The sequence below is a fragment of the Gymnoscopelus microlampas genome (assembly GCF_963454915.1).
Source record: "Gymnoscopelus microlampas genome assembly, chromosome: 4".
Lineage (NCBI taxonomy): Eukaryota > Metazoa > Chordata > Actinopteri > Myctophiformes > Myctophidae > Gymnoscopelus > Gymnoscopelus microlampas.
The window spans coordinates 23690303-23705193 of NC_139941.1; the positions used below are offsets into that span (position 1 = coordinate 23690303).

Genomic DNA, 14891 nt, shown 5'->3' on the forward strand with positions numbered 1-14891 from the left:
TTGTTCTTACATACAGGCTATCTTAAAGTGAGTTAGGGGAAAGACTAGATACGCCCCCCATACTGTCAGGTTATGTAATTTTGGTTACAGTCACAGCTGTGTGACACTTGGGGTAGCTCTTAAAGGTAAGGTTGGAGGGTTGGTGAAAACTTGTGTATTTTCAGACCTCTGGGTTAGGCTTGCAATGGCTTATTCCAACAGCTGCAACACAACATTCTAGCTCCCTTCCTTTCATGATCCACCCGCAGTTACCAGTACCACCTATGTGAAACAAATGTATAGATGAGAGTAAAACGGCTGGACATGCATGGTTATCGCTGTCACTCCGCGTTTTGTTTTCAACACAGAAAAGGACAAAAGATGCCAGTTGACAGTTGGGATGCAACCGACACATCCTGTCTGAACACACCCTGTATCATTCTGTTTCTCTTAGCTTAATCCATATATATAATTATATACACACAATATTCACATCACTCATATAAAACACCTCTCTCGTACACTCTCAACATACTGAAACTCGTTTTAACCAAAGTGCAAACAAAAAACAAAACAACAAAAAAAAGGTACACTTTCTTTGCCTTTACAAGGCAAATGAAAGAGAAAGACATTCTTCATATAATCAATCTACGATCATAGCAGCCTATAAAAGGATAACATGAAGCTGTATAAGGTGCTTTAGTTTGTGGCCTCCTGGGGCCGTGCAGGGTAAAGGATGGTGCTATCCATCAACACTGATCTAAGGCCTATTATCTCCTCATCATCGTCATAGCAGAGTTTCGCATCTCAAAAAGGATGAACTAAACTAGTCTTTGATCTGCATTTATGAGCAATTTCTACCTATAGATCATATTGCAGGAAAGCGCAATGGGGTTAGAGAGGGGGAATGGGTGGGTGGGGCTTCAGGGAGACAGATTGTTGGCCAACTCAATGAGCGCCAGGGCGCCGTGGAGACGCTCCCGTTGCTCTTGGAGACGACGCTTGGCGGCTCCCCCCTGGCTGGCCTTTTCTTCTTCTGCTGTCTCCTCCTCTTCATCTGACTGGAGGAAGCCCATGGGATCCTGCTGCTCCTGGTCTTCAACTCCCCCTTTGCTCTGGGGTTTCCCCTTGGTGGCTGTGGCTGCAGGGGCACGCTGCTCACGGGTTTCCCAATACCTGCGAGGACAGAGATGACAGTGTAAGCAATTGCAATGCAGGTATTACATTAAGTTGGATGCATCCTATCTACGCAATTATAATGCTGCTATGAGCCCAGTATAATGTATGTTACCCCATTTTTGTCTGTCCACTGATGTTTTCATCATGGTAATCTTTCACCAGTGAATCAACATGGCATGAAAATATATGTAATTTCATATTGTAAATACTAACCACGACTGATCTGTCTCAACCTAATACACTTTATCCTGTCAAAGAACTCTGCGTGTAGCTTGTAATGAAATTAAAGGATTATAGATTTAGTGATATCGGGGCATGGGGCAGTATGCTTGCTGATAGCACAAATGTTTTACTATTATCATTTTGTTATTATAGCTGTACACTTGCTTCCTGCAACTATTTATTGGGAACCAAACCAAGACACGTGACGGGCCTACTTCTGGTAGGACCCCACACCTGATAAGAGTACATTACTAATAATGTATTCACTCACTTTGCCAGCCACTCTGCCACAGCCTTATTGTCCACAGACTGGGACTTCCCCAGGGTCTCTTTTGGCTCCTCCCTCTTCAGCCGGGAATATGGGTGCTTAGGACAGTGTCGATTGGCATGTGTGAAGCGGTTGCCACATCCTACAATGAAGTCCACATGTCAGCAGAAGATATATCAAATAGCAAAGGACAAAATAAAGATGAAGTTGGTTCAAATTTAAATGAGTGAAGGCTTGATTTCTTATTATCCTGGAGAAAGCAGATTCAAAGGCCAGGTGTAACGTACTTATTGTGCGTGATATTGGATTTAGATACTATCACAAACAAACAGGCATGCCAGATGATGTCTATTTTAGTCCGGATAACTTAACAGTTTTCAGTTCTGCATTTATCATCATTTAGGAATTTTAACTGCATCGATTAATAAAATAATTAAAAAGAGATTAGCCTAGTGCCCTTCATCCTTTAAGTCTGAGTCCTGGTGACTGCTGATCTACAAGTGACTCACCCTTATCAGAGCAGACAAAGGGTTTTTCTCCAGTGTGGAGCCGCTGGTGGGTTTTCAGTTGGCCGCTCTGGACAAATGCCTTTCCACAGTCAGGATAGTCACACAGATAGGGACGCTCACCTGAGAGAGAGATAACATTTGTAAGCAACATACAATCTATATATATACAATTTGAATCCTGCGCCATGTCGGTTGTCAGTATGTATGTATGTAGCCAGTGTGACGTAATCTGACATCACGCCAGTGTGACGTAATCTGACATCACGATGAGACGGTATATGACATCACATCCTACCTATAAATTCTAGGATGCCGTCAGATCGCACCAGTTCGACGGCTTCCATAGTGGGTTTTGGTCATTGGAGAGGTGATGCACGTCACCTCTTTCTGAAGTGGGTACTTTCAAAGCCTGCCGTGGATTTAGGAGAGCACAAAACTCTCTCTCACACTGTGAGGTGCCTGTAAGGTGGCACTGCAAAGTGAACGACGCGTCACGCTAGACGTTCGGGCCGCGTAGCGGCCCGAACTTCTAGTATATATACAATAGCCTGTTAACCGCTTAAACCCTATACAGTATACTTCATCGACCAGAGTCCCTCAGGACTCTATACTAGGGTATATCTAGGGTATAATAGTATTAATACTTTCACAGAATGTTCGAATAGGGATGCTAGGATTCTAGTGGTTAAATATTAAAGACATAGATATGTCCCTTGCTTTTCAGAATGTTGGCGTAATATTGTTTCTTTGTTCCCTGGCCCCATGGCATATCAAATATAACCCACTTGTCCATCGATACCTAGCAGGGTCACAGAATCTTCATCATCTATCACTACCACTGCTAGTGTGACCACTGCGGTGATGCTGCCCTATGTCCTCTCTCCTGTGCTCTCTCTCACCGGTGTGTGTTCTCTTGTGGGCTTGCAGAGACTTCTCTCTGGGGAACACTCGGTTGCAGATGTTACAGCGGATGCGGCTGGAGGAGGTCTCCCCTTCGTTGATCAGCTCTCGGACAGTGTCGGCGCGTGGGCGGCCGCGGCGGATGCCATCCTGAAAGGAAGAGAAGTGTGGCTTTAGTCTCTACGTCATTGAATGAAAATGTCAGACGATTGTCAAAGTGACTCTTTTTTACTGAGAGCATGTGCTGTAGTACAGTGGTTCTCTAAGAGGGTTCCAGGGACTCTCAGGGTTCCCTGAGGGGGTTTAAATGGACCCTTACAAGTCTGTAACTCTGACAGTGTACAAATGGAACCAATTGTACACTGTCAGAGTTAATTGGGGTCCTTGAAATGTAAAATTTTGAGAACCACTGCTGTAGTATAACTACCAGCAGTACTTTCAAAGATGCAGCGAAAATATCGCTGCAATTTACTCCACAATATCATAGCATCATGCTCTAAAATGTCACAAATCAACATATTCCCATATATTCTAAATGGTTGAATTTAATTGAACTATACTGTATTTATGGCCTGGTACTCAGTTGTATTGTTTATTATTATCATCATCAATCATCATTATTAACGTGTAAGGTTAATAATGACTGTAATCCCATAAAGCTCAAGGACATTTTAATCATCCTACATTCAGTTTATATATGCCCCTGACTGAGTAGCTGCAGATCAGTGATAGGTTCTTTTAATGTTATCCATAAAGCCTGTATCTGTCCAAGCTTAATACAAAAATGACCACAGCTCACATTGGTTACATTCATTCATTGTTAGAAGGACACATCATTCATGCATATTCATTTCATTCACATCCGGTTCGATTTTTGGCGCGCGACTGGACGTCATGTATGAGCAGCTGCTCCAGGACCAGGAAGAGTCTGGGGTGGTTTAAACCCAGCATGTCACGCCCTTCTGCGCGGGCGTTTTTTAAATGACTCCATTTTTATATCAAAGCTTGATATGAATGAATGAATTCTAGACCTATCCTATTTATATTGCTTGTGTATATTTAACTTATGGTTATAGAGATTGCCTTCAGGCTGCATGATCCTTTTTTCCCCTGTTCTTTTTTTTTTACACACTGACTGTATACAATTACATTATAGCCTACTTATGTGTTTCCAAAAGCACAATGACCTACATTAGAACATTCCATACATGCATTCTGTAACAAATATGTTGGTCGTAACGGTGCTATAAGACACTCACTCGATATTAAACTCAGAAAGCATTCAGAAAGCATGATCCTGCAGTAGGTTTTCACTACTCACTTCATTCATGGGCTGCTAGATTTAACAGTAGCCTACCTTCATCTGGTCAGGTGAGGAGGGAGTCATCATGTCAGCTTCAGTTTCACTGGCCGTCTTGGTCCCAGTGGGGGACGATGCCCCGTTCACGCTAGACCCCGGGCTCAGTGTCACATTGTGGGCATTCTCTCCCCACTTCCACGGGTACACCATGAAGTCACTGAAGCCCGGACTGGTCGGCATCAGGACCTCTGTCTTCCTCGGCTTGATCGGAGTGGTCTTGATCACAGACACTAAAACTCTTTTGGGAGAGTCGTTGCAAAAAATAACATGCGGGTGCTGCTTATTGTCAGCCATAACTGGAACGTATAAAAGCAACGCCTACTGTCAGATGTAAAAAGGGGAAAAGAAGACTCAAACTAATCTCGATGAGTTGAAAATCCAACAGAAAAATAAAAGGGGGGAAAAAGTCACTTTTTAGTCGGGCGTGAATATATCCTTCATTTCCAATGAGACAAAACAATCCAGTGAACAGTCTTTGTTGCAAAGTATCCAGCAGATGTTCCTTGTGTGGCCGTGGTGGGCTGCAGGCTATCCTGTGTATGAATGAAGTGTGTGCGCTCTCCTCTAGGAAACGTTGTCCCGCGTTGCAAATCGCGCCTGAGCAGTTGACCGACAAATGGGTCTGGGGGATCCAACCACATGTGTCGGAAACCACCTATTACACGAGCCACAGAGCCGGGCGCGCCCACCGGGGCAGCGCCGCAGCCAATGACAGCACTGTGACATATACTTCTCATCCAATGAGCTTTAAATGCTCACTGCGCGCCTTGGTACATTGACACCAAGGTTGCCATAGCCACTTATTATAAGCGACTTTGGGCTTGTTTTTCTGTAAGTCTCATGTAAATATTGGGAGTTGCGGGTTGCGGTTTTTGGGGCTTTTTTTCTATATACTATGAAAATAGTAGATCTACAAGCTCACAACGCTTGTAGGTCGGTTATTTTCAAATAGCTGATGAATATACATATACATTTAAAGTGCTCATGGCCTACCCTTCTTTTGGGCATGTTCTCATAGACCTGGTTGCTTGTTTCTTTCACACAACCTGCCAACACTGATTGACACCAGAACTGGCCAATAGAGATGAAGGACAGTCATGTTCTGTGACAATGCAACCAACGACAGTAAAGGGCGGTTAATCTTACAGTGCTGTCGGATCATATGTCTTTTTCCCGCGCCGAAAAGTCTGTTTATGTTATTGCATTTTGGCCAATTTAAAGGGAAAGGAAAGAGTGATTCAAAGGCGCCAAAGTTACGTAATAATTGCTGCTGGTTGAAGCAGTGCTGAAACAAAGCCTGCTCTGTTGCTCACATGGAAAATATGCCAACACACTATATAGGCATCTTAATGGATGTGCTGTGTGAGTTATTAGCTGACATTTGATATAAATATGAAATATTACCTCCCCCCACACACTCTCATTTTAAGTATGACTCACATGTATATGTAGCCTATCATAACACAAAATAGCCTGTTTTGTGTTGTAATAGGCTACTAGAGTCTAGAACTAACATATCCTGAAATCAACAAGTCAAGTCTTTCTTCCATTCTTGGCTCTTTATAATTTGTAGGCCTATTTTATTCTTATTTTCATTCTTTTTTTGGTTTGTTTTATTATTATTATTACTATTATTATTACCCTTATTATTATTATTATTATTATTATTATTATTATTATTATTATTATTATTATTATATAGGGCATGCCTACTGTATATCAGACAATACTTGTCTATTGAAAGCAGTGCTTTGAGGCACTATTGCCTCTAGAGGGCCTACTACTACCCATTGTAAGATTGTTTTTACCCCACCCCCTTCAAAATATAAGTATATCATATATACATATCAAGTACAACAATTATTCAAAAGTATCTGTGAATTGGGTGAATGTGTTTTTATAAAACACTAGGCGGCCTACATGATGTGACAGATGTCAGATGCAGCGTTGCCATGTCCGCTTATTATAAGCGACTTTGGGCTTGTTTTTCTGTAAAGTTGCTTGTAAATATTGGTGGACGGTTGCAGTTTTTTGGGCTTGTTTCTAAAGTGTAGTTGCTTATTTGGGCTTGTTTCCTAATGTTGTTTAAACCAGTGGTTCTCAAACATTTTCATGTCAAGGACCCCCAAATGACGTAATCGTCTGCGTATCCCCATCTGAAAACATTTTGTGCCAGGGACCCCCATTCCAGATTTGTGTTAAAATGTTTCAAAAATATTTCAAATTTTCACATTCTTCCCAAGATTTTCTTGAAAATAGCCGATGTGTATCATCAGTATCGGTATATGGCTTAAAGTGCTCATTGTGTACTAGTCGCTTCTTTTGGGCTTGTTTTGGGCTTGTTGTTTCTCTCGCAAAAACCTGACGCAAAGGTCCTCCTAACCTCTCATCACCAGTCTTTCACCTCAGAGGAAACAAAGGTCCTGAAAGAAGACCTCATGAATATTGAGTAAAGGGGCGTGGTATCTCGTCCGCAGCGTTGCCATGTCCGCTTATTATAAGCCACTTTGGGCTTCTTTTTCTGTAAAGTGGCTTCTAAAATATTGGTAGTTGCGGGTTGCGGTTTTTGGGGCTTTTTTCTAAAGTGTACCTGTTTATTTAGGCTTGCTTACAAATTATTTAATTATTTTTTTTAAACCAGTGGTACTGAAATATTTTCATAAATGTTTTGTAACAGTTTTGTGTTGTTAGAATATTTTTTTTTAATTCCAAATATTCCACATTTTATTTCAAGAGTTTTTGAAAAATAGCAGATCTACAAGCTGAGCTTTTAGATGCATATAGGTTTAAAGTGCTCGTTTGGCCTAGTTGCTTCTTTTGGGCTTGTTTTCCTAGACCTGGTTGCTTATTTCTCTCACAAAATATGGCAACGATGCTCGGTCCCCCACACGTGCAAACGTTTAAAAATCTCAACAATCAGTCAGCGTGCTGCTGCCGGGTGTTGACTGTAGCGGTTCGGCCGTCGTTTGAATCTGTACGTTATTAATGTTAAACTAACTAATATTTCTATAGTATAAACTGTAGAACTGCAGGCGGCATTGATGATCCACATAGCGACGATGCTACCGGACGCCTATGGTTGTGTTGTGGCGAACAGATTCGGGAAGCTTCTGGATGACGACGCCGACCCGTTCGACCTGATCAATGAAGCCGAGAGTGAGAAGGAGAAGAAGAAGGAGGAACTGAAGAGCATCACTGCTGCTAAACAGAAGAAACCCGCACAGAGGGGGACCAGGGGGAGACGCGTCGCCCCCCCCCTGGTCGTCGTCCCAGTGAAGACCAGCAGCCAAGAGTCCCTGGCAGGTAAACCCCCCCCCCCCCGCTTTTTTTTGTACTTTTTACTGTACATATTTTTGTTTTTCTTTTTCAATTCTAAACTGTTTTATATGATGCTCTGCATAGTAGTGTGTATATCTGTCTGTCATTTAATGTCACTATGAATTGAGTACAAAAGGACCCCATTTGAAGCAAGCCATTAGGCTTTTCGTTATTTAGTTGACCTTGTATTCAAACTGTACTTTCATGTGAAACTTTTACCCACAAATTGCTAGGTAGTGGTGGAAAGTAACTAAGTACATTTACTTTATTTAAGTACGCATTGTGAGCTTGTAGATGGGCTATTTTAAAAAAAATCTATTATACATTAGAAAAGTTGTGAAATGGGACTTTCGTAGTACGTCTACAGCTTACGTCTACTCAAGTAAACTTTGAATTCCGGACTTTTACTTTATTGCAGTACTTTACTGTATTACTACATTGCAGTATTGATACTTTTACTTGGGAAAAAAAATGTAAGTACTTTTTCCCTCCACTGTATACTCCCTGTAGTAGGCCATGTCTGTCATGCTGCTGCTGAGTAGGCCTAACACAAGACATGCTAGAGACTGTAGTAGGAAATAATTAGTAGTAACCTATTGCAAGTAACCACATTGGCTTTTCATTTACTGTTGCAATAATAGGTTCCTAAAGTAATCTGACCAAACGAAATCTAGAACCACCAGTAATATTGTGTTGTCAATCAATGCTTTCTCTCCTGTGCTTAGTCTGACTCACTCAGGGCTAATTCAATCACAGGGATGCCCTCAGCTCGTTGGAGCATGCCCAGTTAGTGCAATCCCTGGGCTAGGCAGGCGAGTCAGTAACAACACTACAGTTAAAATCCTCTGGCATTTTGTCTTATAATGCAATTTTGGGTCATGGATGAGATGGACGACTTGGAAGTATTTTAAGCACAGACTCCATTTGAACACAAGCAATTTAAGCACCGTTTCTTGCAAATTCTGAGGACAACATTGCTCCAGAACAGTGCCAGCAAGCCCAGCACTCGGCATAGGGATAAACTTAACTTAACTTAAACTTAACTGTAGTCTTGAATATAAATACTTGTTTATAATTATTTGCTTTAGGCCGTAAGAAGCAACCACGTGCTGAAGTGGTGAATACTATGACTGGCAATGCAGCAGTGGATCCTAAACAAGAAGAACATTACCTACTCCCTAAGGAGTATTCCATTCCAAAGTATGTATTTACGAACGCAGCTGACACACAACTCTATATTTATTTACATGGTGTATATTAACTGTTGTAGGCTATGGAGCCCCAGAAGTCCCATGTGTGTTTTAAAATGAACCCCATCAGCTGGTCTAGGAAACTGCTTATGATTTAGTAATCCATACTACAGTTAAAGGTAGGGTAAGTGATATGTTTTGGTCATTTTTATTTTGTTAAAAAGGTTAAAGTACTATATTCTGATAGTAATCATTGCTACAGAACGTTTGTTCGGTCACAGGGGTCTCTCCAGCTCTTTAGTAAACACAATTTAGTACATTTTCAGGTAGGTGACAAAATTTAAGCCAATGAGGAGAGAGCACTGAAAATGCATTTTCTGTTTAATAAAGAGCTGGAGAGACATGGTAGACTCCTTTTACTGAACAAACACTCTATAGAAACGAGTACTATCAGAATATAGAGCTATTTAACACTTATTTTAACCAAAGTAAATCACTTGCCCTAAGGTTAGACACCATCAGTCCCCCCATGGGTTCACTTCAATAATGTATTCCTCATACAAAATGGGATTAACACGTGTGTGTGTGTGTGTGTGTGTGTGTGTGTGTGTGTGTGTGTGTGTGTGTGTGTGTGTGTGTGTGTGTGTGTGTGTGTGTGTGTGTGTGTGTGTGTGTGTGTGTGTGTGTGTGTGTGTGTGTGTGTGTGTGTGTGTGTGTGTGTGTGTGTGTGTGTGCCTTCCCCTAAATATCTTAGTATTTGATACATGTCATTTTGGTCCAATAAGAAATGCTGCCCCCCACCCCCTCATCTCTCAGGGTCACTCATTAGTGGGGTGAAAATAATTCTGATGTAATTGGTCCTCAGACCATCCTATGATGCAGACTTTGATCGCAGAGGCCGAGGGGGATCCAGAGCGGGGAGAGGAGGAGGAAGAGGAGGTGCATACTCCAGGAATTCGGAAAACTTCAACCTGAGGGGCAAGAGGGAATTTGAGCGGCACAGTGGAACGTAAGGCCTAATATTCCATGAAGTGTGGTTCATTGTCTCTCAGGGTTGTCTACATGCAGTGTGGTTCCTTGTCTCACAGGGTTGTCTACATGTAGTGTGGTTCTTTGTCTCACAGGGTTGTCTACATGCACATGCAGTGTGGTTCTTTGTCTCACAGGGTAATTTACATGCAGTGAGGTTCCCTGTCTCATAGGGTCATTTACAGACAATGTGGTTCCTCAAACAATATTGCTGAACCTCTTTTCTTCGTTTTTTTCGCTCTGCTTGTAATTGCAGGGGCAAATCCCCAGAGGACAAGAGAGGAGGCAGAGGACCCTATAACTGGGGGCCTGTTGGAGACACTGCTGGGTGAGTTGACCTTCACCAATGACATAATGACCTTTTTGTTTAAGGTCATGGGAGCGGGGTGACTAAGACATTGTTTCCTTATCTTTTAAAGTGAGTTGATGGAGGTGACACCAGATGCTACAGCCAAACCTGAGGACCCTCAACCCAAGGACCCCCAACCCACGGACCCCCAAAGCCTGTCACCACCAGCCCTGTAAGTTATGAATGCTTAAAGGTAGGGTAGCATAAGAACACCCTCTTCAGGCAAATGCAACTGTAAACTATATCTATTTCACCTGTCCCAACAGACTGTTTCTTGGCCCTTTCACACATGTACTCTATTATGGAAGTTTTCCAGACTTTAAACGGAGCTGTATGTATGAACGCAACATTTCGGCTCAGTAGGATCGGACATGCAACAGACTTTATACTGGCAGGACCCTTGAGTTAAGTCAGGCTTATGTGTGACTGGATGAATGCGGTGAATTTAAATTCAGCGAGTGGACGTGTTTATGACTCTTCTATTGTCGACGAGTGGTAATTGTAGACAACCTACAGTGTGCACTCGTCTAGAGAGAGACCAATGTTATTTATCCAGCTTGAATGATGGCTTGTTTAGATGAAAAGTGGGCTGTATGTCGTTGTCTACATTAGGCCTACTATGGTAGGAAAGATGTTTTGTTTGTTTTCTATGGGTGCATCAATGTGAGACTGCATGTCAAGCAATTCAATGTATCTGTCATGTTCTGTGGAAGGAAGTAAAACAAATATTGCATTTGATCCTCGCATCTCCCTCACGCTGTTATATTTAAGTGGGAGTAGCCATTCAGACATTCAAGTTCCCCAGTCCAAATTGACTTAGCATTTGTAAAAACATACCCTGAAACACCAAAATTATGAGGGTCTTCCACATTCAGTTCAATGCCTCTGAGCAGTCAGAGAGAAAGGTCAAGAGGATGACAAAGACACTAACAGACATTACCCTTTAAGGCAAACCTGGTGGAGATTTGCACTCCCGCGTGCACCTTTTTAGAATATTGAGGGGATTTATCATACATTGGGTGAGGGACTCGTTTTATATACTGCAAGTTGATCAGAAAAAGGAAAGGACATCCCTAAAATCTACTTGTAGTCTTTTGATGACAAGTTCTTGATTCATGACCTTATTTGTATGCGTCTACTACCCAGACACCGCCCCCCACCTTATCAAACGGGCTATTTACCTTCATGTGTGAACGCATCTGAAATGGACATTCTCCTGTTGCATGCTGCATGCGTGAAAGGCCAACACCGGACAATGTCCCGACCTGATTCCTCGGACATTTTCCAGTGTTCAAATGAGAAAGCAGCTTATAACATTTTAGGTGAAAATAGGCCATACCATGCTCAACTGGGGTGTTGTCATACCTTCCATGTCAAAATGATCTTAGTTAAATGCAATGGAAAAGCGCCATTAGACCACTTTCTCAACATTGTGTTCTTGTGCCACTTTTTGCCATAAATGTGTGTATTTGCATACTGAATACAGACTGACACTACTCTCTAAGCTAAATGAGTAGAGTAGTTGTGCAATAGAAAAGCGTGATAAATGAAGTGTAAGTGATCCTGTCCCACTTTGTGATAGAATCTATAGGAGTCTGGATGATTGGAAATCCGAGCAGGAAATGAGTCGCCCCAAGGTGGAGTTAAACCTACGCAAGGCGGACAGCAAGGTCCCCTCCAAGGCTACGGTCATACATCAGTCCAAGCATGTGGAGGTGAGAAAATGTGCACTTGTTTTCTCTTTCATGATAAAAGGGTAGGGATCATTGGTCCAGCACAACGGGCACATTATGGGCCACAGACGACTGCAAGACTCTATATTCAGAACTGGATCCTGCTCTATTAAATCCTAGCTGAGTTTTAACTTCTGCGTTCCTATTTTGGGCATGTCATTCATTGTAGGCAAAATGTTCACAATAGTTTTGAAAATGGCGCTCTACAGGGTCACAACACGTTGCATCGCGAGCTTGTACGATCAGCTACTTGATATACTGTTATTTCAAAACATTTGTCAAAATAGGGCGTAAGTGGTGAAAAAGTAAATCCACGCTGAATCACATGATGTTGCTGTGCTGCATTTCTGACCACACCCAGTGATAGTCAGTAATGTGATGTCGCAGCAGGTGTACTCCACCAGTTGTCATTCGAGCCAGTGCACAAGTATTGTCCATCTCAGTCCATAGAGAGCAGTGCAGCAGTAGCTTTCTACCCTACCTGCCGATTCACACATTTAAGTTGATGAAGGTGACTGTTGTGAACTAGCCTGCCAACAGGCCTGTGGAAATGTAGTTTAAATTCATAACTGGTTTTCTATCACACCAAGTGTGTGTAGTGAACCATTTATGGGGGTAATTCTGTAGCAATAGTGTTGAGAAAAAACATGTGTCCCATGATGTATAGTTTTCAGAACAGGATGGTATTGAAAGCTTCCTCTTGCTAGAATTTGAATGGCTGCTAATGGAAATGGCATTGACTTGACAGTCAATTTAGCCAACCAACTTTCTGCCAGATGCATCAAGTTTTTGCTTCGTTGCATGTTCCTTTCCTTGAATTGACTGCATTTCTCTTAATTTCTCCCCAACCTCTGTCTACAGAACAAGGAGTCTCTGGAGTACTATGAGGAAGAGGAGGAGGAGGGCTACTATGTGCGCAGGGCAAATGACATCACTTCCCGCCTGGACATCAATTTTGGGAGCCTGAAACGCCCTACACGAGGCAGAGGAAGGGAGACCAGAGAGAAACCAGCCAGTCCTACAGAGCAACCTGAAACCAGGCCCTTGATGGTATGTTCTCAATGTCACTGTATGTTAGAGCTTTAATCAAGCCTTAAAATCTCAGCCCAGCCCGGCCCGAGAAATGTGACAAACTGGGCCCGGCCCGAGAGCCCAACATTTTTATGAACAGCAGCAACCCTTTTCTCCATTAAATATTGACTATTCATGAAGAACAATTCTACCTTCACAACTAGCAGTTGGGCTCATTCTGTTTTTCAAAGTGACTGTCCCACTTGGCAGTTATAACGCCTGTCAAACTGTAGGTCCTTGAAATTAAAAAGGTTGATAATTACTGCTGTACAGTGTGTAGAGGTTACTGACTTTAAATAAACCAACAGCCAGTCAATCTCTCACACCTGCCTGATACTCAATAGGTGTGTAGCTAATAAAATGGCCACCGTCTGTAGTTCATCAGGGAAAGAGGTTTCCATGTTTTCAAAGTGCACTTTGATGTCATGAATTCTATTATGTGTTTTATGAATAAATTGCCAGCAATAGCGGTGTCATAGAAAATAGATTTATAAGGGCTAGATGCTCCCTATAGTTTTTATGAAATTGAATTTAGTCTATCAAGCCTGATTTATAACATGATGCGTTGTGAGCTTGTAGACTGCTATTTTTGGTGCACAACACACAACAAAGTATAACTCTTGTTTTAGTTCCAGGCTGAAGTTGCTCCGAACCCAGACGACCCAGAGGACTTCCCAGCACTAACAGGAAGATAAATGGACCCTTGGCTCTGTGGGACATTTCTCTCTGTCACATGGTGTAAATGGGTTGTACTTCGAGCATTGCTTTTGTGTTTTTGCCATGTCAATGTTTGCGGGGTTTTATTGTACATTTTCACTGTCCCACTGAAAGCAATGTTTATTATCTGACCTCTGAGAATAAACACTAATGCAAATGTTAAAATCACTGATCTTTTTTTTGTGCCTCATGTTTTTGAATTCAATTGCTGGAACAAATATAATTCTGCAAATAAGGTCATGAATCAAGAACTTGTCATCAAAAGACTACAAGTAGACTTTAGGGATGTCCTTTTCTTTTTCTGATCAACTTGCAGAATATAAAACTAGTCCCTACCCAATGTATGATAAATCCCCTGACGGATCAATATTCTAAAATAGAAAGGTGCACTCGGGAGTGCAAAGTCAATTTGGACTGGGAAACTTGAATGTCTGAATAGCCTGTGGCGGGGCTTATCTCATAGCTTGTTGACGGATTTAAGAAATATTGAGGTCCTTGGCCTGCTGGCAGTGTGCACAAAATATGATCATCGTTATATGATTATGTGGTGCTGTGGACAGACGCATAGATGATTGCATGAACTTCTGCAGAGATGACAGCAAATGCTTTAACTGAGGTGGAAAAGGACTTGAGTGTTTTTTGACAACTGTGGTGCTAGGCAGACAACGGGCATGGCATCACCAAGTCTTAAGAATATATTCCCAAAATGGATAACTGCATGGCTTGCATCCTGTTTCAGTCATTCCAAGTGATCAAATCTCAAACATCCTATAATCACTGTTGCCAAATCCCACGAGTGTTGCTGATACAGACTAAGAAAACATTTCCTCTTGGTTTGTTATTAAAAAGAAATGGTTATCAATGATCGGAACCTTTTGGCTAGTAAAGACTGGGTACAATATTTACTTCAGCGACTATGGGGCAAATGAAATGTGTGCTCATGGTCACTTCTCCGTTGTAATTAAGAGACTCACGTCCTACTTCTGGACTAACGTGACAGTTACAGGAAATCAAAGTTTGGGTGCTCTAAGGGAGGCCCCCAAATTGATATGTATTTGGCCGCAGAC

At 42.0% G+C, this 14891-nt stretch overlaps 2 protein-coding genes across 3 annotated transcripts; one reads left to right on the plus strand and one right to left on the minus strand.

The window, feature by feature from the left end:
• Nucleotides 1-892: 892 nt before the first annotated feature.
• Nucleotides 893-5004, minus strand: znf367 (zinc finger protein 367). Its single transcript, XM_084056036.1, has 5 exons — nucleotides 4415-5004; nucleotides 3057-3207; nucleotides 2158-2277; nucleotides 1652-1790; nucleotides 893-1155 (listed from the first exon to the last, which is right to left on the minus strand). The coding sequence occupies exons 1-5, from the start codon at nucleotides 4709-4711 to the stop codon at nucleotides 903-905; spliced, it is 960 nt and encodes a 319-aa protein (XP_083912162.1). The 5' UTR covers nucleotides 4712-5004; the 3' UTR covers nucleotides 893-902.
• A 2350-nt stretch (nucleotides 5005-7354) lies between these two features.
• LOC311043835 (intracellular hyaluronan-binding protein 4.S-like) lies at nucleotides 7355-13927 on the plus strand. 2 transcript variants are annotated; one of them, XM_084055207.1, is made up of 8 exons: nucleotides 7355-7720; nucleotides 8824-8935; nucleotides 9791-9934; nucleotides 10211-10282; nucleotides 10374-10475; nucleotides 11886-12018; nucleotides 12898-13086; nucleotides 13737-13927. In XM_084055207.1, the coding sequence occupies exons 1-8, from the start codon at nucleotides 7459-7461 to the stop codon at nucleotides 13800-13802; spliced, it is 1080 nt and encodes a 359-aa protein (XP_083911333.1). In that variant the 5' UTR covers nucleotides 7355-7458; the 3' UTR covers nucleotides 13803-13927. The 2 variants fall into 2 exon arrangements, with proteins under 2 accessions (XP_083911333.1, XP_083911334.1); XM_084055208.1 differs by having other exon boundaries at nucleotides 11895-12018.
• Nucleotides 13928-14891: the final 964 nt, after the last annotated feature.